This window comes from Mytilus californianus, unplaced genomic scaffold, assembly GCF_021869535.1.
Source record: "Mytilus californianus isolate M0D057914Y unplaced genomic scaffold, xbMytCali1.0.p SCAF_3, whole genome shotgun sequence".
Classification (NCBI taxonomy): Eukaryota; Metazoa; Mollusca; class Bivalvia; order Mytilida; family Mytilidae; genus Mytilus; species Mytilus californianus.
The window spans coordinates 110,138,334-110,163,015 of NW_026262679.1; the positions used below are offsets into that span (position 1 = coordinate 110,138,334).

The 24,682-nt window shown below is 33.0% G+C and overlaps 2 protein-coding genes across 5 annotated transcripts in view; both read right to left on the bottom strand.

The window, feature by feature from the left end:
* The window catches only part of LOC127735771 (uncharacterized), a 133,972-nt gene that overhangs the window by 67,938 nt on the left and 41,352 nt on the right, over positions 1 to 24,682 (bottom strand). For 3 of the 4 annotated variants that reach the window (XM_052246078.1, XM_052246077.1, XM_052246075.1), the window contains exons 5-8: positions 23,369 to 23,461; positions 22,241 to 22,320; positions 12,424 to 12,598; positions 5,649 to 5,750 (exon numbers count right to left, since the gene is read on the bottom strand). In XM_052246078.1, coding sequence (XP_052102038.1) covers positions 5,649 to 5,750; positions 12,424 to 12,598; positions 22,241 to 22,320; positions 23,369 to 23,461 — 450 coding nt within the window. The remainder of the gene's footprint in view (positions 1 to 5,648; positions 5,751 to 12,423; positions 12,599 to 22,240; positions 22,321 to 23,368; positions 23,462 to 24,682) is intronic. The other variant, XM_052246076.1, reaches the window with a different exon arrangement.
* On the bottom strand, positions 19,986 to 21,349 carry LOC127735789 (uncharacterized). Its single transcript, XM_052246110.1, has 2 exons — positions 21,140 to 21,349; positions 19,986 to 20,557 (listed from the first exon to the last, which is right to left on the bottom strand). Exons 1-2 carry the CDS (start codon positions 21,222 to 21,224, stop codon positions 20,166 to 20,168), a joined length of 477 nt encoding a protein of 158 aa, XP_052102070.1. The 5' UTR covers positions 21,225 to 21,349; the 3' UTR covers positions 19,986 to 20,165.

Genomic DNA, 24,682 nt, shown 5'->3' on the forward strand with positions numbered 1-24,682 from the left:
CTTAAGCATGATGTATGTCTGAGCAAATGCTTTGAAGTGATATAGAGAAGCTGTGATAACACCCTTTAGTTATTACAGGCGTATTTTTTCTGTAATAACATATAGGTGTACTATGCAAAATTGGCAAACTATGAACTGTTATATCTTTCAATAGTTAAGTATATATATAGACAAAAGTAATATCAATAGAACTTTTATACATTTTAACTAAACTAATGATGTATATTGTCCCTTTGAAACATGTAACATACATATGTTATCACAGTTCTTTGATTTTTTAGTCCACAATAACAAATGTATGTTATTTTTCTGTAATAACCCTATAGAGTTATATCCCTGACTGTTAATAGTTCCCAATATTTTTTCTTTGATTTGTAACAAATTAATATAGATCTGCAACTTATCAATGATTGTCTACAACTTTGTCTACACAATGAGATGTAATGAAATATATCCTTTAATAAAAATAGATTATTATCTAATGAATTTGCAAATCTGGAACCCCAAACAGGATCAAGTAAAAAATATAATTATTAGTAATGTAATTAACTTCAAAATGTCTATCTCTTAAAAACCTATAAAACTTATCTGTAATTATATTCAAAATGTCTCATAATGAACAGTAAATTTCAAACTTCATTTATACAGTCCTACTAGTAAATTTCAAACTTTATAATGGTTTATAAAAAATAGCAATCAAATAATACGAAACTAAAGAATGTACAAATGCTTCTACAATACATGTATCTATATTAATACTGTATTTTCAAAAAATACTTCCTCCAATGATTATCATATGCTAAGATATTTCCAAGATCTACTTAATAATGAAAATCATACTTGCAAATCTAAAGGGTTATTTCCCTTTGAACAGAACTATGGTTTAACATATTACTCTAACATTACATATATAATAACTAATAATGTAATTTACTTCAAAATGTTTAATAATAAAGCTTATAATCATCACCACTTAGGAAATAGAAAATTTTCAAATAAATCTGTCACCCCAATTCTTAATGTGAGATAAGACATTTACCATATGCTTAGTCATAATATGATAACAAGTAAAAATATTTAAAAATAACCACTTTTGGATATTAATAAACTGTTAACACAGACATATGTCTTGCCTATTTGTTATTTTGATAATGCAAATGTTGAAATTAAAATAGCAATACTTTAACATGCAAGTTATGCAATATTCAAAGTCAATGAACCATGACTGAAGGTACAGGGCTAAACAACCTCCATGGAAATGAGATGTGCCAAGCTAATACAACTGCAAACCAAATACCATTGACTTATCATAAGTCGTTCCCTTTAAACAAACCTAAACACAAACATTAACTTGTAAACTATGTAAAAGTTTCAAAGACAATGAACCATAATTAAGGGGTGGGGTTATATAATCTCCATGGAAATGAAACTTGCAAATGCCAATACATTTGCATACCAAATATCATTGACTTAACATTAGTGGTTCATCTTAAACTGACCTAATCATAAAACTACTGTAAATTCAGAAATTATTGCGTGCATTTATTATTGCGATTTTGTCATTTTAGACTAAAATGCGATTTTAATTTTTGCGATATTGAGAAAAATCCTGTGTAATTCATACAAAAAATTAAAAAATGCGAGTTCAAATTATTGCGATTATTACCCTGTCGCATTTTTCGCAATAATAAAAACATCGCAATAATTTCTGAATTTACAGTAATACATGTAAACTAAGCAAAAGTTTCAAAGTAAATAGACCATGACTGAGGGGACGGGGCCAAATATTCTCCATGGAAATGAGATGTGCTAATGCTTATACAACTGAACACCAATTAACATTGGCCTAACACTAATGGTTCCCCTTGAACTGACCTAATCACAAACTAATACATGTTAACTTAGCAAAATTTTCAAAGTCTATAGACCATGACTAAGGGGGTAGAGCCAAATAATCTCCATGGAAATGAGATATGCCAATGCTTATACAACTGCATACCAAATATCATTGACCTACCACTAGTGGTTCCCCATAAATTGACCTAATCACAAACTAATACATGTAAACTATGAAAAGTTTCAAAGTCAATATACCTTGACTGAGGGGGCGGGGCCAAATATTCTCCATGGTAATGAGATGTACCAATGCTAATACAACTGCATACCAAATATCATTGACCTACCACTAGTGGTTCACCATGAACTAGACCTAATCACAAACTAATACATTGTTGACGCCGCCGGCGCTGGAACGGGCACACCTATGTCTCGCTTTCTGAATCCGTCAAGGCGAGACAAAAATGAGGTTAAGAACAATGGCCATAATTATGACAGATGAAAACTTCCTTACATAAGGCATCTGAATACGGGTCATATACCTTCAGAAATACATAACATTTTACAAAAATTAGCATCGTCACCGCCAGATCAGCATCCTTATAGATATAAGAAGATGTGGTATGAGTGCCAGTGAGACTATGTCTTGTATTCTGTGACTTTTGTCCTAGCTGAGACAATAAAACAAAGCAACAAAATAAACAAGAAACAAAAACAATTCAGTCCCAGGTGAGACAATCAAACAAAGCAACAAAATAAAAAAAGAAACAAAAAAGCAACAAAATAAAAAATTCGTAAGGGTTCCCCGGATCCCAGTGTCTCGCCTACTTTTGCTTTTAGTCGCAGGTTCAACAAAAATAGGGAAAAAATTATTAAAATTTTCCTCTAGATACATGTTCTATCTTTTGATTGTAAGAAGCTTCTATCCAAGTTTGGTAAAAATCCAGGATGGTTTATGAATCTAATAAATGTTTTAAAAACTTTAACTGCAGACTGTATGTATTGTTAACTGGAAGAAAAACTAAGTCCATTTATAAGTAATATATGGATAAACAGGAAATAAATTTTCACAAAATTTCCTTCTAGATACTAGCTTTTGATCATAAACAAGCTTCTGTCCAAGTTTGGTACAAATCCAGGAAAGTTAAGAAAGTTATTAAAATTTTAAAAACTTAAACCACAGAGCGAATGTAATGTTAACTGGTAGAAAAATTAAGTCCATTTATAATTAAAATACAGATAAACAGAATTTTTTTTTACAAAATTTACTTCTGGATACTATCTTATGATCATAACCAAGCTTCTGTCCAAGATTGGTACAAATCCAGGATAGTTTAAGAAAGTTATTAAAATTTTAATAACTAACCACAGAGTGAATGTAATGTTAACTGGCAGAAAAACAAAGTCCATTTATAAGTAAAATACAGATAAACAGGATTTTTTTTTTTCTTACAAAATTTACTTCTGAATACTATCTTATGATCATAAACAAGCTTCTGTCCAAGTTTGGTAGAAATCCAGAATAGTTTAAGAAAGTTATTAGAATTTCAAAAACTTTAACCACAGAGTGAATATTTGTGGACGCCGCTGCCGAGTGAATGTAGGATCGCTATGTCTCGCTTTTGCGACAAAAGTCGCAGGCTCGACAAGAAGAAACAAAAAAGTTTCAAAGATTCAAATATTCTGAATATACTTGTAAATAGAGATCATTTTTATGACAAGAATTTTTTTTATTGTTTTTCATGAAATATAAATTCTTCTTTAAAATCTGTATTGCAGTACATTGTATACTTTTAATTTGAATCCTTGAATCATAACCCTTTGAAAAACATCAATAATAAGAACGTATTGAGACATGTTTTGCCTGCTTTACAAAAGCAAATTGCAGAAAGTATATTTAAGATTCCATTCTATGCTATAGGTTTAATTAATTACATGATATATGACACTGGAAAATTTTTCTTCACTACTGATTTAAAGCAAATAAATTCAATAACTTCATTGCAGGCAAGACAAAAATCTCAGTTTCAGGATTGATCATTTTGTACCTAAATGCATTTCTCTTATATGACGCTCCTTATTATACCAAGATCCTTTCCCTTTAAAAAACGTTTGACAAATAGGGCATTGGCAGCATTTCACTAGGCTCCTGAATTTCTTTGGATCTTTTGCTCTGTTTTTCTGCCTGACTGAAATTTATCTTATTTTTTAAGTAAAAATAATTGATCTCTCTTAAACATCAAATAAACCAAATAAATTCTAAATCAGTTAAATATCAAAATATCTCAAGAAAAAATCTTTCAGTATTGAATTTCCAATAAATAGATTGCTGTTTGCACAACATCTAGTGCAAAATATTTCACATTCAGGACAAATAACAAACAAGATGTAGTGCGAGTAATTGACCAATGTCCTTGCAACATTAATTTCTCCTTTGTAACTTATCTCCTTCTTCAACTTGTGGCCATACTCCTACCCTATTAAATCTTTTCCAACCTCCTTAAATATCACTGGCTATTTTGATTTTTCAGAATTTTCTTTTTTTTGTGTCTGGCCATAGTGGGAGGGCCCTATTTAAAAGCTAATAGGAGTGATATATATGAAAGACGCTACTTATGGTATATTGTTCTTGTCAACTCGAGCTTTCATTTATGATAAGATATTTCTGAGATTTCTAAAAAGATCATTTCATTTTATCGTGATATAGCAACATTTTAGAGGCTATTATTGACTTATCCTGATGGAATAAAATCTCTACAAAAGATATCTTATTGAATCTTTACCATAGGACATGGGGTTGTCAACTAAAACCAAAGTTTTTGACCTTGACCTTTGACCTAGGAAGTTGTACATACATTATGACACACCCTCTGGTGTTGGTTAATTTACATGTCAAGTATAAACTTTGAAATCATAACGGTTCTCTAGTTATAGAGCGGACACAATTTGTTACGGACAGACGGTACAACAGACGGACGGACGGACAGACTGATCACTATAGGGCATCCGCCATTCGGCGGGGCCCTAATTAAGATAAATGTCCTTGCATACATCACTAGTAAATGAATTTTGGTATTAAATGGCCATTTTGATCTTAACATCATCTGAAAAGTTTGAACAACAAATTATTCAGTCATGGTCTGTCTTTCAGTCAATTTTCAGATTTATCCACTACGGTAAATTCTGTACTGTTCAGACAATTGGCTTGAAATTAATTCTGTACTGTCCCGAAGGTTTTCACACAATTCAGAATGATGCTCGTGTGTACAGATAAATAAAAGCTACTGAACATAGACCAAACAAATCTAAATGATTGCAAGTGAACTGAATGAACAGGACTTATTTTGCTGATATAATTCTTCAATATAATTTCATAAAAATTCTACATGAAATGAAGGTTTAAGAGCACTTTCAATGCAATTTTCCATATATTTTTTATTGAAAGGGACTAAACTCCTTAAAAAAATAGATGATTAGGACTAATTTTTTAACATAATCTGAAAAGTTGATAAATTTCATAAAAAATCTGACAAGAATTGTACATGCGAGAGCCCTCACAAGAGTGGATGAACAGAAGAAAAAAAACATGGACTGACACCAGGTATTTTTGTGACTTCAGTGCCACTTGCATGGGGGACAAAAATAAGTTACAAGCACCTAGAGAATCAAAGCTGCTTTCACACAAAAATTAGAGTTATCCCATTTTAGGTTATTTGTTTTTATCCATTAGTAGGACAGTGATGGATTATTTCATGGTATTGAAAAATCTGTACACAAGATCATTTGTCTTTTTTATGCCCTTATATTTATACCTGAATGAATATGCCTGTAATGCCGGTTTTTACTATGGTTAGCAAAAGGACCAATGAAAATTCTACTACAAAAATCACACTTTAAGTAGTCTAACCCTGGCTCTGAAATATAAAAACATATACCATGAATCAAGAATTTGAATTAAATAAACTGTTGACACAGAGATATGTCTCGCCTATCGGCATAAATTTCATAAAAAGACAATTTGATGGTCCAGCAACATGGTTTATTAATTCAGTCGCTGTACTATTATCTAGAGGGCAGGGCCTTAAAATAATCGTCAAACTGACATGTACTGATAGTAATGAATATTTATACATAATATCATTGATCTATCACAATTAGTTCTTATCAAACCGACTTAAGCAGAAAACTTAACATTGAAAATTGCAAATTAATCTAATGTCACTGGACCATGACCTAGGGGGCAGGGCCTCAAAATAGTCATCAAACTGATATGTACGGATAATAATGCAACTTTATATTAAATATCAATGATCTATCACAAGTAGTTCCTATCAAACTCACTTAAGCAGAAAACTTAACAATTGTTGACACCGTCGATGGAAAAGCAATCCCTATGTCTCGCATGCGAGACAAAAATTATCTTATTATCGAGCTATTGGTTTGAATACTTTTTGTTATCAATTAACACAAGCAATCTACAGAAATGGCAATGAATTTCGTTTGGTATGAAAGAATGAAAAAACAAAAAAATTAAATCAAACAAGACTATTCAGATGATGTTAAGATCAAAATGACTGAAATTAATTTACTAGTGATGTATGCAAGGAGTATTATCTAGCCAAGAGCCTGTATAGCTCACTTAGTTAAAAAATGCTGGCAGTATTTTATAATCGGTTTACCTTTACTGCAATCAGTTATGGTTATTTATAGATTATATTTAGTGGCTGATAATTTTTGCTAAATAAAGTTTACCTCCATCTATAAGTTTCTGCAAAAAAAAAAACCCATAACTGATTAAAATTGTCTTTCAAGGGCAATAAAGCTATAAAAGTTTGATCGACTATTCCAGTCATGTTGACTTATTTGTAGGTCTAATTTGCTCAACATTTTTGCCGTTTCAAGTTTTTCTCCATCAGTTTCTGTTAAAAACTTTTCTTTCAAAAGCAATAACTCACATAAAGGATCAATTTATAATTTCAATTAGTTTCTCTTATATGTAGATATTAACTAACTGATCAATTTTGCTGTTTTAAATTTCTCTATCTATAATAGTTTTCAAGATAATAACCAATAAAATGCTTCGCTGGGGCGCAGCTTGATACGACCGCAGAGGTCGAACCCTGAACAGTTGGGGCAAGTATGGACACAACATTCAAGCTTGATACAGCTCTGAATTTGGATTGTTATTAAATATTTGACACAGCATAGGTTTCTGACACAGAAAGAATGTGGTCTAAGAACTTGAATTTTTTTAATTTATCTATTATGGTCCAATGTCCAAAATCAAAATACATGGTTAGATTCAGCATATCAAAGAACCCCATATTTTCAATTTTTGTTGAAATCAAACAAAGTTTAATTTTGGACCCCAACTTGGACAAACTTGAAAACTGGGCCCATAATCAAAAATCTAAACACATGTTTAGATTCAGCATATCAAAGAACCCCAATAATTCAATTTTTGCTAAGTTTAATTTTGGACCCTTTGGACCTTAATGTAGACCAATTTAAACAAGAGTGCACACGCTGAAATGTCTCGCCTTCTTTACTAATCATTGATATTATGTTGATAGTCCTAAATATAAAGCTTTATTACAACTGTCACATAAACTTAACATTAACCAAGTAAACTAAACATTGACCAATGAACCATGAAAATGAGGTCAAGGTCAGATGAACCATGCTAGGCAGGCATGTACAGCTAACAATTCTTCCATACAACAAATATAGTTGACCTATTGCTTATAGTTTAAGAAAAACAGACGAAAACACAAAAACTTAACACTGAGCAATGAACCTTGAAAATGAGGTCAAGGTCAAATAAAACCTGCGTGACTGACATATAGATCATAAAATATTTCCATACACCAAATATAGTTGAACTATTGCATATAGTATTAGAAAAAAAGACCAAAACTCAAAAACTTAACTTTGACCACTGAACCATGAAAATGAGGTCAAGGTAAGATGACACCTGCGAGCTAGACATGTACACCTTACAATCATTCCATACACCAAATATAGCTGACCTATTGCATGCAGTATTAGAAAGAAAGACCAAAACTCAAAAACTTAACTTTGACCACTGAACCATGAAAATGAGGTCAAGGTCAGATGACACCTGCCAGCTAGACATGTACACCTTACAATCATTCCATACACCAAATATAGTAGACCTATTGCATACAGTATAAGAAAAACAGACCAAAACACAAAAACTTAACTATAACCACTGAACCATGAAAATGAGGTCAAGGTCAGATGACACCTGCCAGTTGGACATGTACACCTTACAGTCCTTCCATACACCGAATATACTTGACCTATTGCTTATAGTATCTGAGATATGGACTTGACCACGAAAACTTAACCTTGTTCACTGATCCATGAAATGAGGTCAAGGTCAAGTGAAAACTGTCTGACGGGCATGAGGACCTTGCAAGGTGCGCACATACCAAATATAGTTATCCTATTACTTATAATAAGAGAGAATTTAACATTACAAAAAATCTGAACTTTTTTTTCAAGTAGTCACTGAACCATGAAAATGAGGTCAAGGACATTGGACATTTGACTGACGGAAACTTCGTAACATGAGGCATCCATATACAAAGTATGAAGCATCCAGGTCTTCCATCTTCTAAAATATAAAGCTTTTAAGAAGTTAGCTAACGCCGCCTCCGCCGGATCGCTATCCCTATGTCGAGCTTTCTGCGACAAAAGTCGCAGGCTCGACAAAAACGGGACTTAAAATTAAAAATCTAAATACACGGTTAGATTTGGAATATCAAAGAACCCCAATAATTCAATTTTTGATGAAATCAAACAAAGTTTAAGTTTAGACCCTTTTGACCTCAATATGAACCAATTTGATAGCGGGGCCTACAAATAAAAAATCTAAATACATGGTTAGATTCAGCATATCAAAGAACCTCATATTTTCAATTTTTGTTGAAATCAAACAAAGTTTAATTTTGGACCCCAATTTGGACCAACTTGAAAACTGGGCCCATAATCAAAAATCTAAATACATGTTTAGATTCAGCATATCAAAGAAACCCATATATTCAATTTTTGTTGAAATCAAAAAAAGTTTAAATACTGGACCCTATCTTGGACCAACTTGAAAACTGGGCCCATAATCAAAAATCTAAACACATGTTTAGATTTAGCATATCAAAGAACCCCAAGAATTCAATTTTTGTTAAAATCAAACTAAGTTTAATTTTGGACCCTTTGGACCTCAATGAAGACCAATTTTATAAAATGGGACCCAAATTAAAAATCTAAAAACACGGTTAGATTTGGCACATCAAAGAACCCCAATAATTCAATTTTTGATGAAATCAAACAAAGTTTAATTTTAGACCCTTTTGACCTCAATATGACCCAATTTGATAGCGGGGCCTACAAATAAAAAATCTAAATACATGGTTAGATTCAGCATATCAAAGAACCTCATATATTCAAATTTTGTTGAAATCAAACAAAGTTTAATTTTGGACCCCAATTTGGACCAACTTGAAAACTGGGCCCATAATCAAAAATCTAAATACATGTTTAGATTCAGCATATCAAAGAACCCCATATATTCAATTTTTGTTGAAATCAAACAAAGTTTAAATACTGGACCCTATCTTGGACCAACTTGAAAACTGGGCCCATAATCAAAAATCTAAACACATGTTTAGATTCAGCATATCAAAGAACCCCAAGAATTCAATTTTTGTTAAAATCAAACTAAGTTTAATTTTGGACCCTTTGGACCTTAATGTAGACCAATTTAAAAAACAGGACCCAAAATTAAAAATCAAAATACACGGTTAGATTTGGAATATCAAAGAACCCCAATAATTCAATTTTAGATGAAATCAAACAAAGTTTAATTTTGGACCCTTTTGACCTCAATATGAACCAATTTGATAACGGGGTCCACAAATAAAAAATCTAAATACATGGTTAGATTCAGCATATCAAAGAACCCCATATATTCAATTTTTGTTGAAATCAAACAAAGTTTAATTTTGGACCCCAATTTGGACCAACTTGAAAACTGGGCCAAAAATCAAAAATCTAAATACATGTTTTGATTCAGCATATCAAAGAACCTCATATATTCAATTTTTGCTAAAATCAAACAAAGTTTAATTTTGGACCCTTTGGACCTTAATGTAGACCAATTTGAAAACTGGACCCAAAATTAAAAATCTAAATACACTGTTAGATTCGGCATAACAAATAAATAAATGTGATCAAAGATTTTACAAATCTAATGCGCCATACTGTGCAATTAAAGATTACTTCTTGAAATTTTTCAATATTTGAAATTTGAAAAAAAAATAATATTTCAAGAATAATTCTTTTTAATTTCTGAAATCTGAAATGAGAAAAAATTGACCCCCCACAATTTCTTTTTACCCCCCCCCCCCCCCCCCCGCCCCCCTTTTTTCCCCCAACAAATTCTTTCCCTCAAGATATGGTCATAATCTCAATTCAAATTTCCAATGGAGTTGGCAACCATAATTACCCATTTAAATTTACCATAGTGCTAACTTAATCTATTTTATAATAGAATTAAAAATATAGTGTCAAATCTTTCATATGGATTTTTTTTGTAAAAAAAAAAGATGCAACATTTGGAGATATTTTTACTGGTCTTCCTTTATAAATATGTATTTCTTTAAACATAATTTAAAAGCAGTGTAAGGGAAGTAACCAAAACGTTGTATTTGGATTACCTCCCTTACACTGTTTTAAATTATCTTTATTGTTCATTAACCATTACTTTATACATGATTTAAAAGCAGTGTAAGGGAGATAATTTCAATGATGTATTTGATTTATCTCCCTTACACTGCTTTAAATTATGTTTTGTACTAAAATATTTGTCCATTAACCAGGACAACCTTGTTTTTCCCCCTTTTTTGCCCCTAATTCCTAAACGGTTTGAGCCATAACCCCCCAAAGCAAATCCTAACCATCCCTTTGTGGTATGGAAACTTGTAGTATAATTTCAGAGAGATCTATACACCGTTCCACAGTTATTGTCTGGAAACTAGAAAATGCTTATTTTTGGCCCCTTTTTGGCCCCTAATTCCTTAACTGTTGGTACCATAACCCCAAAAATCAATCCCAACCTTCCTTTTGTGGTATTTAACCTTATGGTCAAATTTCAAAAAGATCCATTCACTTAAACTAAAGTTAGAGTGCGAAAACCAATGTGTCTTCGGACGACGACGACGACGTCATACCAATATACGACCACAAAATTTTTTGCGGTCGTATAAAAACAGAAATTTTGTGATTCTTTTTAATTTCAGGGCAATAACTCACAATAAGGTTGTTAGATTGGTTTGAAAATTTTGTGGCAAATAAATCTGAACAAGCTTATCATATTTACCCCAGTCAGTTTTGCTTTAACTGTTTTAGTTTTGAGATATAAACCAAAAACTGCATTTTACCCTTAAGTTCTATTTTTAGACATGGGGACATGTTTCTTGATAGACAAGAACTAGATATCATTGAGATGGAAGCCATCTCTGTGGGCCCCGCTGTGAATAATCTGTGGTAAAATTTTTTATCTTTATCATTGGACATGGGGTTGTCACCTGAAACCAAAGTTTTTGACCTTGACCTTTGACCAAGGAAGTTGTACATAAATTATGACACACCCTCTGGTGTTGGTTTATATACATGTCAAGTATAAACTTTGAAATCATAACGATTCTCAAGATATAGAGAGGACACGATCTTTACCATAGGACATGGGGTTGTCAACTAAAACCAAAGTTTTTGACCTTGACCTTTGACCTAGGAAGTTGTACATAAATAATGACACACCCTCTGGTGTTGGTTTATTATACATGTCAAGTATAAACTTCGAAATCATAACGGTTCTCAAGATATAGAGCGGACACGATCTTTACCATAGGACATGAGGTTGTCAACTAAAACCAAAGTTTTTGAACTTGACCTTTGACCTAGGAAGTTGTACATACATCATGACACACCCTCTGGTGTTGGTTAATATACATGTCAAGTATAAACTTTGAAATCATAACGGTTCTCAAAATATAGAGCGGACACGATCTTTACCATAGGACATGGGGTTGTCAACTAAAACCAAAGTTTTTGACCTTGACCTTCGACCTAGGAAGTTGTACATACATTATGACACACCCTCTGGTGTTGGTTAATATACATGTCAAGTATAAACTTTGAAATCATAACGGTTCTCTAGATATAGAGCGGACACAATTTGTTACGGACGGACAGACTGATCACTATAGGGCGTCCGCCATTCGGCAGTGCCCTAATAAAACACAAAATTTGTACTAGGTACCCTACCCTATTGATCATTCAGTCCAAGTTTGGTTTAAATTGATCTAAGAGGTTTCAGAGGAGAATATCTTTGATAAATAGTTTACACCAGACGAAGGACACAATGAGATGGCAAAAGCTCACATTCACTTTAAGGCCAGGTGAGCTAAAATGATATTTGATAATATACATTTTCCCTTGATGAAAAACATTTTGTATCTGTTAGGGTACCTTTCATGAAGTGCAAGAAGTTCAAAGACAACCTACCTGCAGTTGTTCTGAGATTTCCTTGTTTTGACATGCCAACTGCCAGACATTTTTGAAGTCTACAGTAATCGCAAGAATGTCTGTTGTTTCTGTCCATTACACAGGTTTTTTCTAAATAACACTGAAGACCGTTGTCCAAATTCTTCTCCTTAATATACCTCTTATAAAAGAAATCCTGAAAACCAAGTTTAAATTTGTATTAAAATGATAAAGCTGTGTGTCAGAAGTTGTCTTTTGAAGAATACTGTGGATTCATTATATTATTTGGGGGATTGCGTGGGTACATGTGAACCATGAATTTAAATGTTCAACAAATCATAAATTTTCTATTGGGTTGTATGCAGAGTTTGAAAAAAAAAACAAAAAAAACACAAAATTAAATATTCACAAAAATGCAAAATTTCCTCAATTTAAATGATTTGTACATGTTTATGAAAATAAATGAATCCATACACTTATATTCAAGTTATTGCCTGGGAACCAAATGTCTACGGAAAACGACGAAATTGCCATACCATCATACATTATTTTGCAGTTGTATAAAAAGTGGATTGATAATTTCGGCAGTGTTATTTGAAGAAAGTAAAATTGAGAATGGAAATGGGGAATGTGTCAAAGCTGAAGGCCACCAATGGGTCTTCAACAGAGTGAGAAAATCCCGCACCCGGAGGTGTGCTTCAGCTGGCCCCTAAACAAAAATGTGTACTAGTTCAGTGATAATGGACGTCATACTAAACTCCAAAACATATAAATGAATTAAAATTAAAAATCATACAAGACTAACAAAGGCCAAAGGCTCCTGACTTGGGACAGGCGCAAAAATGCTGCGGGGTTAAACATGTTTTGTGAGATCTCAACCCTCCCCTATACCTCTAGCCAATGTAGAAGAAACAAATACACAGCAATACGCACAGTAAAACTCAGTGTCTTCCTGATCCTTTTGTTGTTTTAACTTTCTCTTTTTCTTCTATAGTTTCTGACCAACACATAAAAAAGGGTAAAAATCCTCATTAAGGAGCTTAAAATTGAAGAAGTTTTTGCATAATATGCAAATAAATGGTAATAAAATGCTCCACAGGGCACAGCTTGATACGACCGGCATAGGTCGTACCCTGAAAAGTTGGGGCAAGTATGGACACAACATTCAAGCTCGATACAGCAATTTTTTCCATTTGTAAAGGGCATAACAGTAGAACGGTAAAGTGACGCCACCAAAATTCAAACTTGATCTGTGTTTTGTTGTAAATAAGCATTGTGTATAAGTTTCATAACATTTGGTTAAGGCAAACTAAAGTTAGAGAACGGAAACCAATTTTGGGACGTACGTACAGACAAGGGTAAAACTTAATGCCCCCTCCACAACGACAGGAGCATAATCAAAGCGCGAAAGCGCTGTAAAGGCAGTTAATTACAGGTTGTGTGTATTTTTAGTCCAGTTATATCATTATCTTGCATAGTACATTGTACTTATCAGAGGTGGCTTTCAGTATTTAAGATTTAGAGTTCTCTAATGATATTGAACAAGTTTTATGAATGTCAAATTCTGAGCACTATATGAAGGCGATTGTTCTCACTTGTTTATGAACTAGTTCATTATGTCCAGTTTGTACCTTTTTTATCTATGTTTATAGTCAAATACTGTTTAAAATAGTTTGGCAGTTTCTTTTTAGTAATAAGTAAATGTTATCAACTGTATTTTATTCAACTTTGCAAATGTGGTTTGTTACTGGTAAGTACAATGTATGGATGATAGTTGTTTCATTGGCAATCATAACACATCTCCTTATTTATATAATGATCTATATTCAACGACCTCAGGTACAAAAAAAATGTATGTAACTAAACTATGATGGGAAACCTTTGACTTCTTTCTTTTATATAAACTTTTGATTTGGTACCATAGAACTATGTAGAATAAATGTACATTGCAACATGTCAACTCTTTCAATGACAATACTTTTTTTAGAAACTATAACTCCAAGCAAAATTATATTTCCAAATATAAAGTAATTTATGAATGAAAAAAGAGTGCACACGCTGAAATGTCTCGTCTTCTTTACTAATCATTGATATTATGTTGATAGTCCTAAATATAAAGCTTTATTACAACTGTCACATAAACTTAACATTAACCAAGTAAACTAAACATTGACCAATGAACCAAGAAAATGAGGTCAAGGTCAGATGAACCATGCTAGGCAGGCATGTACAGCTAACAATTCTTCCATACAACAAATATAGTTGACCTATTGCTTATAGTTTAAGAAAAACAGACCAAAACACAAAAACTTAAAACTGAGCAATGAACCTTGAAAATGAGGTCAAGGTAAAATAAAATGCTCCGCAGGGCGCAGCTTGATACGACCGCAGAGGTCGAACCCTGAACAGTTGGGGCAAGTATGGACACAACATTCAAGCTTGATACAGCTCTGAATTTGGATTGTGATTAAATATTTGACACAGCATAGGTTTCTGACACAGAATGAATGTGGTCTAAGAACTTAAAAATTTTAAATTGGATATTCACCTATTATGGTCCAATATCCAAAATCTAAATACATGGTTAGATTCAGCATATCAAAGAACCCCAAGAATTCAATTTTTGATGACATCAAACAAAGTTTAATTTTGGACCCTTTTGACCTCAATGTGGACAAAGTTGATAACGGGCCCAAAAATCAAAAATCTAAATACATGGTTAGATTCAGCATATCAAAGAACCCCATATATTCAATTTTTGTTAAAATCAAACAAAGTTTAATTTTGGACCCTGATTTGGACCAACTTGAAAACTGGGCCCATAATCAAAAATCTTAATACATGTTTAGATTCAGCATATCAAAGAACCCTAAGAATTCAATTTTAGTTAAAATCAAACTTAATTTAATTTTGGACCCTTTGGACCTTAATGTAGACCAATTTGAAAACGGAACCAAAAATTAAGAATCTAAATACACGGTTAGATTCGGCATATCAAAGAACCCCAATAATTCAATTTTTGATGAAATCAAACAAAGTTTAATTTTTGACCCTTTGGACCTCAATGTGGACCAATTTAAAAACGGGGCCCAAAATCCAAAAACTAAATACACCGTTAAATTCAGCATATTTAAGAACCCCAAGAATTCAAGAATAAAACCCCATTGAAATTGGTCAAGAAATAAGCAATTTATACGAAGTATCTTCTTTTGCACAACCACTGGACGTTAAGCAACCAACAATCAATCAATCAATCTTTTGCACAATACTGTGCAATTGAATATTTCTTGCTATTGCGCAATACTGCACAATTGACAATTTATTGCTATTGCTCAATATTGTGCTATTGGATTCTTGCTATTGTGCAATACTGTGCAATTGAAGATTTCTTGCTATTGCGCAATACTGTGCAATTGAAGATTTCTTGCTATTGTGCAATACTGTGCAATTGAAAATTTCTTGCTATTGCACAATACTTAATAATAATTTACACATCCTGTTTGGAGTGTATCTCCTACCATATCATTATTATTTGCTTTTAAATATAAATCAGAAATAACCAACTTAAAATGGAAAATTTTAAAAGAAAAAAAAAGGAAAAGAAGAAAAAAAAGGAAAAAAAAAAAAAAAATCCCCCCCCCCCCCCCCAATTTTTTGAACCCCCTTATGATTCATCACCCCCAAACTCAATCCCAGCCTTCCCTTTGTGGTATGGTACCTTGCAGTACAATTTCAGAGAGATCCATACACTTGAACACAAGTTATTGTCTGGAAACTAGAAAAATGTGTTTTTTGGCCCCTTTTTGGCCCCCAATTCCTAAACGTTTAGATCAATTACCTCCAAACTCAATTCCAGTTTTCCCTTTGTGATATGGAACCTTGTAGTACAATTTCAGAAATATCCAAACACTAACACACAAGTTATTGTCATGAAACTAGAAAAATGCTTGTTTTTTGCCCCTTTTTTTGCCCCTAATTCCTAAAACTTCGAGGCAATTACCCCCAAAATCAATCCCAGCATTCCCTGTGTGATATGGAACCTTGTGGTACAATTTCAGAGAGATCCATACACTTGAACACAAGTTATTGTCTGGAAACTAGAAAAAATGCTTATTTTTTGCCCCTTTTTGGCCCCTTATTCATCAACATTTTGGGCAATTACCCCCAAACTCAATTTCAGCTTTCCCTTTGTGATATGGAACCTTGTAGTACAATTTCAGAAAGATCCATACACTTACACACAAGTTATTGTCATGAAACTAGAAAAATGCTTGTTTTTTGCCCCTTTTTTGGCCCCTAATTCCTAATATTTTGAGGCAATTACCCCCAAAATCAATCCCAGCATTCCCTTTGTGATATGGAACATTTTGGTACAATGTCAGAGAGATCCATACACTAACACACAAGTTATGTCTGGAAGTTACAAAAATGCTTATTTTTGGCCCCTTTTTGGCCCCTAATTCCTTAACTGTTGGTACCATAACCTCCAAAATCATCCCCAACCGTCCTTTTGTGGTATTGAACCTTATGGTAAAATTTCATAGAGATCCATTCACTTAAACTAAAGTTAGAGTGCGAAAACCAATGTATCTTCGGACGACGCCAGACGACGACGCCAACGTCATACCAATATACGACCGCAAAAATTTTTGCGGTCGTATAAAAAAACCTTCGTGACTGACAAATAGATCATAAAATATTTCCATACACCAAATATAGTTGAACTATTGCATATAGTATTAGAAAAAAAGACCAAAACTCAAAAACTTAACTTTGACCACTGAACCATAAAAATGAGGTCAAGGTCAGATGACACCTGCTAGCTAGACATGTACACCTTACAATCATTCCATACACCAAATATAGTATACCTATTGCATACAGTATAAGAAAAACAGACCAAAACACAAAAACTTAACTATAACCACTGAACCATGAAAATGAGGTCAAGGTCAGATAACACCTGCCAGTTGGACAGTCCTTCCATACACCCAATATACTAGACCTATTGCTTATAGTATCTGAGATATGGACTTGACAACCAAAACTTAAACTTGTTCACTGATCCATGAAATGAGGTTGAAGTCAAGTGAAAACTGTCTGACGGGCATGAAGACCTTGCAAGGTACGCACATACCAAATATAGTTATCCTATTACTTATAATAAGAGAGAATTTAACATTACAAAAAATCTTAACTTTTTTTTCAAGTAGTCACTGAACCATGAAAATGAGGTCAAGGACATTGGACATGTGACTGACGGAAACTTCATAACATGAGGCATCCATATACAAAGTATGAAGCATCCAGACCTTCCACCTTCTAAAATATAAAGCTTTTAAGAAGTTAGCTAACGCTGCCGCCGGATCACTATCCCTGTCGAGCTTTCTGCGACAAAAGTCGCAGGCTCGACAAAAAGGAGTTCTTAATTAAGAAATAAACTGATTCGCTGAGCGCAGCTGGATACACCCGCAGAGGTCCAACCCTGAACAGTTGGGGCAAAAATGGACACAATATTCAAGCTTGATACAGGTCTGAATTTGGATTGTAATTAAATATTTGACATATTATAGTTTCCGAATAAATGTAGTCAAAGAACTTGAAATCGGTTATATGAATTTAATTTATATTCAATTAAAGATTTCTTGCTGTTGTGCAATACACTGTGCTGTTACGCAATACTTAATAAATCTTTTGCCAGACTATAAACAAATAAAGTTCAATTTCTTCTCAATGTCATCAATAGGGAGATTACATCAATAGCTATAAATAATTCACCAAAGTTTCATGTGAACTGCTTAAAGCATTTTTGAGTTGTTGTCCAAAAACTGGAAAATCCCCCCTTTTTTAATGAATAAAACCCCATAACTCAGAAATGTAAAATCTAAAATTTATAAAATTCTAAAGGGAGCTTAGGGATTGATAATTTAGTCTTAGATGCAAGATTTTTTTATCAGTTGTTAGTGGCTTTGAACTAGCTGTCAGTAAATGCGAGTACTCTCAGATCTGTACTTAGTGTCTTTTTGTTGTTTGGATGTACAACTACCCGGCCACGTCCACTTGTATTTGTATTTATCCATCTGATGAGTTAAGCCTCTTTCAACTGATTTTTATAGTTCGTTCTTATATTGTTCTGTTACACCACTGTCCCAAGTTGGGGGGTGGGTTGGGATCCCACTAACATGCTTAACCCCGCCACATTCTGTATGTACATGTATGTGCCTGTCCCAAGTCAGGAGCCTGTAATTCAGTGGTTGTCGTTTGTTTATGTGTTGCATATTTGTTATTAGTTCATTTTTTGTACATAAAGAAGGCCGTTAGTTTTCTTGTTTGAATTGTTTTACATTGTCATTTCGGGGCCTTTTATAGCTCACTGTGCGGTATGTGCTTTGCTCATTGTTGAAGGCCGTACTGTGACCTATAGCTGTTAATTTCTGTGTCATTTGGTCTCTTGTGGAGAGTTTTCTCATTGGCAATCATACCACATCTTCTTTTTTATATTTACATCAACAGATATAAACAATTCACCAAAGTCAAACTTAGTTGTAGGATCTCTGAAATTTTTTACACGGTACAAGTTTTTCTAATTGTTGGAGATTGTACGGTGACAGTAACACCTGTAACTGATTAACCCATTTCTTATGCACTTTGGTTCGATAAACTCACTGAATATCATACCACATCTCCTTATTTTTATATGCATTACAATTTACATGTGCATGTAATTGTAAATAATATTTATATATATATATCAGAACAAACTTCATTGCGTCACTTTTATTTATGCATCCTTTGGCACAATACAAGTTCTAAAATTACACAACATAAAACAACTAAATGTTATTTCAGATGAAAGTTTTGTTTCAGTTCCATTCATAGGATTTATTAGAATTTTGTATGTTTTGCCAAGTCCAATAATTAGCTCTATGTGCACATGTAAATTGGAGACTTTTCTATCCCGTATAAGAGTTTTGGAACTAATTCTGTTTCTTTTTTTTGAAAAAAGTGAGCAAACAAATCTTGCACATTTAAACCTTTGTCTGCCATCACACTGTCACCTGGATCACATAATTGAACTATTCTACATCTTTTAACTATTTCACAGTCACTGGTACAATATACATATGCATTAGAGACATAGTTGACTAAACCACCAGGTGTCGAACATACAAGTATTTTTAGTGTTTCTGTTTTTATATGATGAAAAGGTTGCCTGAGCTCTAGGAGCTTTAGATTTTATCACGGGATATTCTGTGCTGTCAATAATAATCCAAGTTGTAGGAAACTTTAATTTGAAGTTGGATGGCGAAAAATACCTGACTAAACCACTAAATGGCCAAGTGTTAGCCTCACACCACTGTTTAGACATACTGTGAATTCATTATTTTTCGTTGGATACCAATTTTCGTGGGATTCGTGGGTACCGGTGAACCACGAATTCAAATGTTCAACGAAATACATATTTTCAATAGGCTTTGTATACAGAGATTGGCAAAACCACGAAATCAAATATCCACGAATATGCAAGTTTTTAGCAATCCACGAAAATTGATACCCACGAAAATAAATGAATCCACAGTAAAAACAATCCATGTTTACACAATATTCTTAACACTAGTTTCAATCTAGAATCTAGACAGTTCAAAGTTGGTTGTATAATGCCTCAATTTCATCAAAGTCATAAAAAAACTGATTTTCAACTGACACCCTATCAATTTGAAAATATATGTATCTCAAACAATGTGCTGCTGGACCAAGTGTGGTCAAAACAAATAAAATTTAGTATACAACTCTAAACCGGTATAAAAATGCATGGCTGTGTCAATGGTCTTCATTTCAAAATTTTCTGCTGAAAATATAGGCATTGATGGTGTTTGCGTAATTCCATCTGTGAAGCTCAACATTAGCTCGGCAGTTGGTGGTGGACAGTCATAAATCCTGTCTGCAGTATGAATGACTTCTTCAGGAAAACCAACTTTACAATCAAAACTTTCCTCTAGATTTCTACTACAATATTCATCAAGTTTAGTTCTTTTGTTTTCACAGGAAACTGCCCCAATTTTTCTTTTTGCAGACGATTCAGTCTCTTGCTTGGTCCAGGAAAATAGGCTGGGAATGGCAGTAGACTTAAGTCTCTGTATGGTGGGTTTGCGCCCTGAAAAAGGTTATAAAACATTAGTTTTTTTATAATTAAATGAACTTCCATTAGCAATGCATACTTTGTACTACCTGGCAAAATATTAACTAGATTTATTCATTACAATCTGGATAAAACTATGTTAGCCTGATTCAATGTACATCAAAATGTATGTTATGTAAATCCAAAGGACAAACAATGAGAGACGTATGCAACAAACATACATTGTTTGTACCTAAATAAATATAATATAGATGAGAGCATGTCATTGTTTTGTTCCTGTCAACATTGTCATTGATATTTTTCAAGAAAGTCTATGAGGCATAGCTTATGCATTCCTGTCATTACTACATTAGCATAATTACTGCTAAAATAATTCTCAGTATGATATACCTCTTGTAAGAAATCATTATAATTGTAGCAAGCACCAAAAAATCTCAAACAGATCACATTGAATCGTAATCCAAAAAATTATGACGTCTTGAATTAACCACCCCCTTTTATTCTAAAACGATAATTGCGGTTGTAAACAGACTTTGGTTTATTCGCATGGCGATTACATATATAATTATATATTTTGAAAAGAAAATAGAGTTTTACCATGAATAGTTTCCTGCACATAGTCTTTTTCAGTAAAATGTGCCTTGCAAACAACAGCTGATTGAGATGGACTCCACGATTTCATCGTGTTCTCGTCCAATCTGCGTATGGGCCATGGCGTTGATCCAACTTTTCCTTCTTTTTAAGTCATTTGGAAATGCATGTCCTCCTCTTAAATGACATCCAGGTACACAACAACAAGTACTTGGCATCGTTTATTTATAAATGCAAATGTAATAGTTGCACAGTGCAGAAACCGGAAGTTGAAGAACAAGATCGGCTACCACGGCGCCACCTATTCGGGAACGATAATTTGCTACTTTATATAACTGCGAAATAACAATAACGTTAGACGGGTTGGCGTGCATAAACAGAAATGCGCTTTAAATTGTATAATATAATTCATGTTCAGTCGACCTTTAATTATTATATCAACGACTGAAATGATTCATAAACATCTAGATTGCAGATAACACTCGAAATTAACCCGACCTCTTTCCACACGGAATTCAAATAATTCTAGTTTGTCAATCGGTTGACTGCTTATAATGTAAAATACAAATATATCAAAAGTTTTTAAAACTAACAAAACACAATGATCGTTTCTCTATTTCCCAATGTAAATGAAATGAAACAAAAAACATTTTATATCACAATAAGAAGAGGAGAGAATCAACATTTTCCAGATCTACTTGGAGCCTAATGACCCCCCACGTAGATAAGTTAGATATCGCGGAAAGAAAGATTAACACGGCAACTAGAAAGGCATTAAAGCACTGCCTTTAAAAAAATGGAAGTGTATAATGTACCTTCACAAATGCAGTTAAACAGGCATAAAAAAGTTGATAAAAAACCCTGATCAAAATTTCCCCAGATATGACTCCCCAAGTTCATTAAGTTTATGTATATGCTCTGTTACCATGAGCTTAACCATGCAGTTTCTAATATGCACTGTTTAAATTTAAATATATCACTATTATAAATTATGTCAAAAAGTTCTCCACAGAATTGTTTTTGCTCTCTACTAACCACACTTTTTTTAAAACCACACATATCTTTATATACAATCGTAGGGAAGTTTAAACATATTTTTTCACTTACATTGCAAGAACGACAACTTTCCACACCATAATGTTTCCCTGTAGAAATTTCTCCACATACTTTACATATTCCTGGTATTGCTATAATAAAAATATTAATTTGAATACAATTATGGCTTCTAGTAAACTGGAGACTCCCAGGTTCCTGAATCACTGATCAGGCAAAAATGAAAGTATGCAGCATTAAAACCTTCAACAACAACAGAAGCCACTTTCCACACAGGTTATAATGGTGACCAGGTTTGATCCAGATCCACTTGAGAACAATACAATCAACTGTCCAAATAACAGCAATAGTGCTTTTCTGACATTAAATTAACTCCCGTTTTCACATGCGTTCAAAATAAAAATTTTCTAAAATCCAGTCCTGCTGATCATTTTTGCTCTTTGCAAGTTGATAAAAAATTAATGGTAAAAATTGTCATTAAAGAGGATTGACTCCTATATGGAGTTGTCCAACAGTTTTAGTCAAAATAGAATGAAGGTAGATCATGATATTCTGTACATTAGAGCCTATCTATAAGGGTATAAAAATATAATGGTCAATATTTGCATATTAACCCCATGTTCTATTTTTAACCTTGGTCATTATTGGTGGTAGGTTGGTTGGCTGGTAGGATTCTTTGGACCCACATTTTAATCTGAAAACAAGTTACCCCAATGCAAGGACAGTTTGTGGTCAAGTTTGGTTCTAATTGACACAGTTATTCAAGTGGAAATTTTTGTAAAAGATACCTGAAGAAGATACAGAGATATGACTTGCATAAATGCAATTTTGATAGTAAAATGCAAATGTTGAAATTAAAATGGCAATAATGTAACATGTAAAATATGCAAAACATTCAGTCAGCAATTTACATATTTTCTAGATGGAATTTTAATTGCTGAGCTTTGTTGTCTCTTGGCCTAAGCAAGCCCCAAAAAGACTGTCAGAATTCCAAGAAATCGTAGACTTGTTGACTTGGTGACCACGTGTTTACATTATAGTCATGATAGTTGACATGTTGAGAGTGTGGGGATTAAATAATGATAACTGTGGTTATACTACAAGTCTTTGCAATCTAACCCACTAATGTTTGAGGTTGTAACTATGCTGATTATTGTTTTATGTGTGTGTACTTTTTCTTACGTTTTTTTCTTTTCTTTCCAGACTTTGATGTTATATACTCCTGTTTAATATCTGGACTTTGTGTAATCTCTAATTTCTCATTCATGGAATCATCTGCAAAACAATAAAATAAATTGCTTTTTTGCCAAGGCAATAAAATATATATATACATGTACACAAGTTTTCAGCCTCTTGCAAACAAAAAAATAGAGGCTTTAAAGATCCTAAGTCACCCACCTGTATCTTCAGGTTGCAATTCTGTAAATATAGACAATGCAATTTCCCAAAGGAACTCCCTTTGTGGCTAAAACTGTGCCACTTTTACTGTGAAGTTTCGTGAAAAATTATATCCCAGAACAGAAAGTTGATATGCACTACTATTTTATTCAAAGGTCAAAATATAGGGCTGTGCGGCATATTTTCAACATTTATATGCCCTGAACTTCTAAGAGTTTAAACTTATACTAAAATTCTATACTACCCCTACCTCCATTTTTGGACCTCCTAAGAATTAAATTTTAGTCACTACCATGTTTTTCTATACCAGTAAGGAATATAACTCTATAGGGTTATTACAGAAAAATAACATACATTTGTTATTGTGGACTAAAAAATCAAAGAACTGTGATAACTTATGCATGTTATATGTTTCAAAGGGACAATATACATCATTAGTTTAGTTAAAATGTATAAAAGTTCTATTGATACTACTTTTGTCTATATGTATACTTAACTATTGAAAGATATAACAGTTCATAGTTTGCCAATTTTGCATAGTACACCTATATGTTATTACAGAAAAAATATGCCTGTAATAACTAAAGGGTGTTATCACAGCTTCTCTATATCACTTCAAAGCATTTGCTCAGACATACATCATGCTTAATTACAATGTATTTTAATTTATTGTAAGAAATAATGACCAGAGCATGTAACTAGGTTCTGCGCAAGTTTCTCAGTGATTCCCTAGTGTCTTATATAATAAGTTAAATTCCTTTAATAACTAAGCCTTGTTATTACAGCTAAGTTTATCCCTTAAAAGCCTCGTCTCATTGATTTACCATGGTTAATCAAAAATGTATTAATCTAATTAAAAAATTAGTTATCAAGGCTATGCATTTAGTTTCTGCGCATAGTCTCAAGAGATCCCTAGATGCCACTATAATTGAAATAATTTTACAAATAACAAATATATGTTATTACAGATTTAGAAAATTTAAGGAATAAAGAGTAGACAACTCATGAAAGTATCTGTAATAACACACGCAAGTTATTTTCTGTAATAACCCTAGGCCTATAGAGTTATATCTCTGACTGTATACTGGTAATATTCCT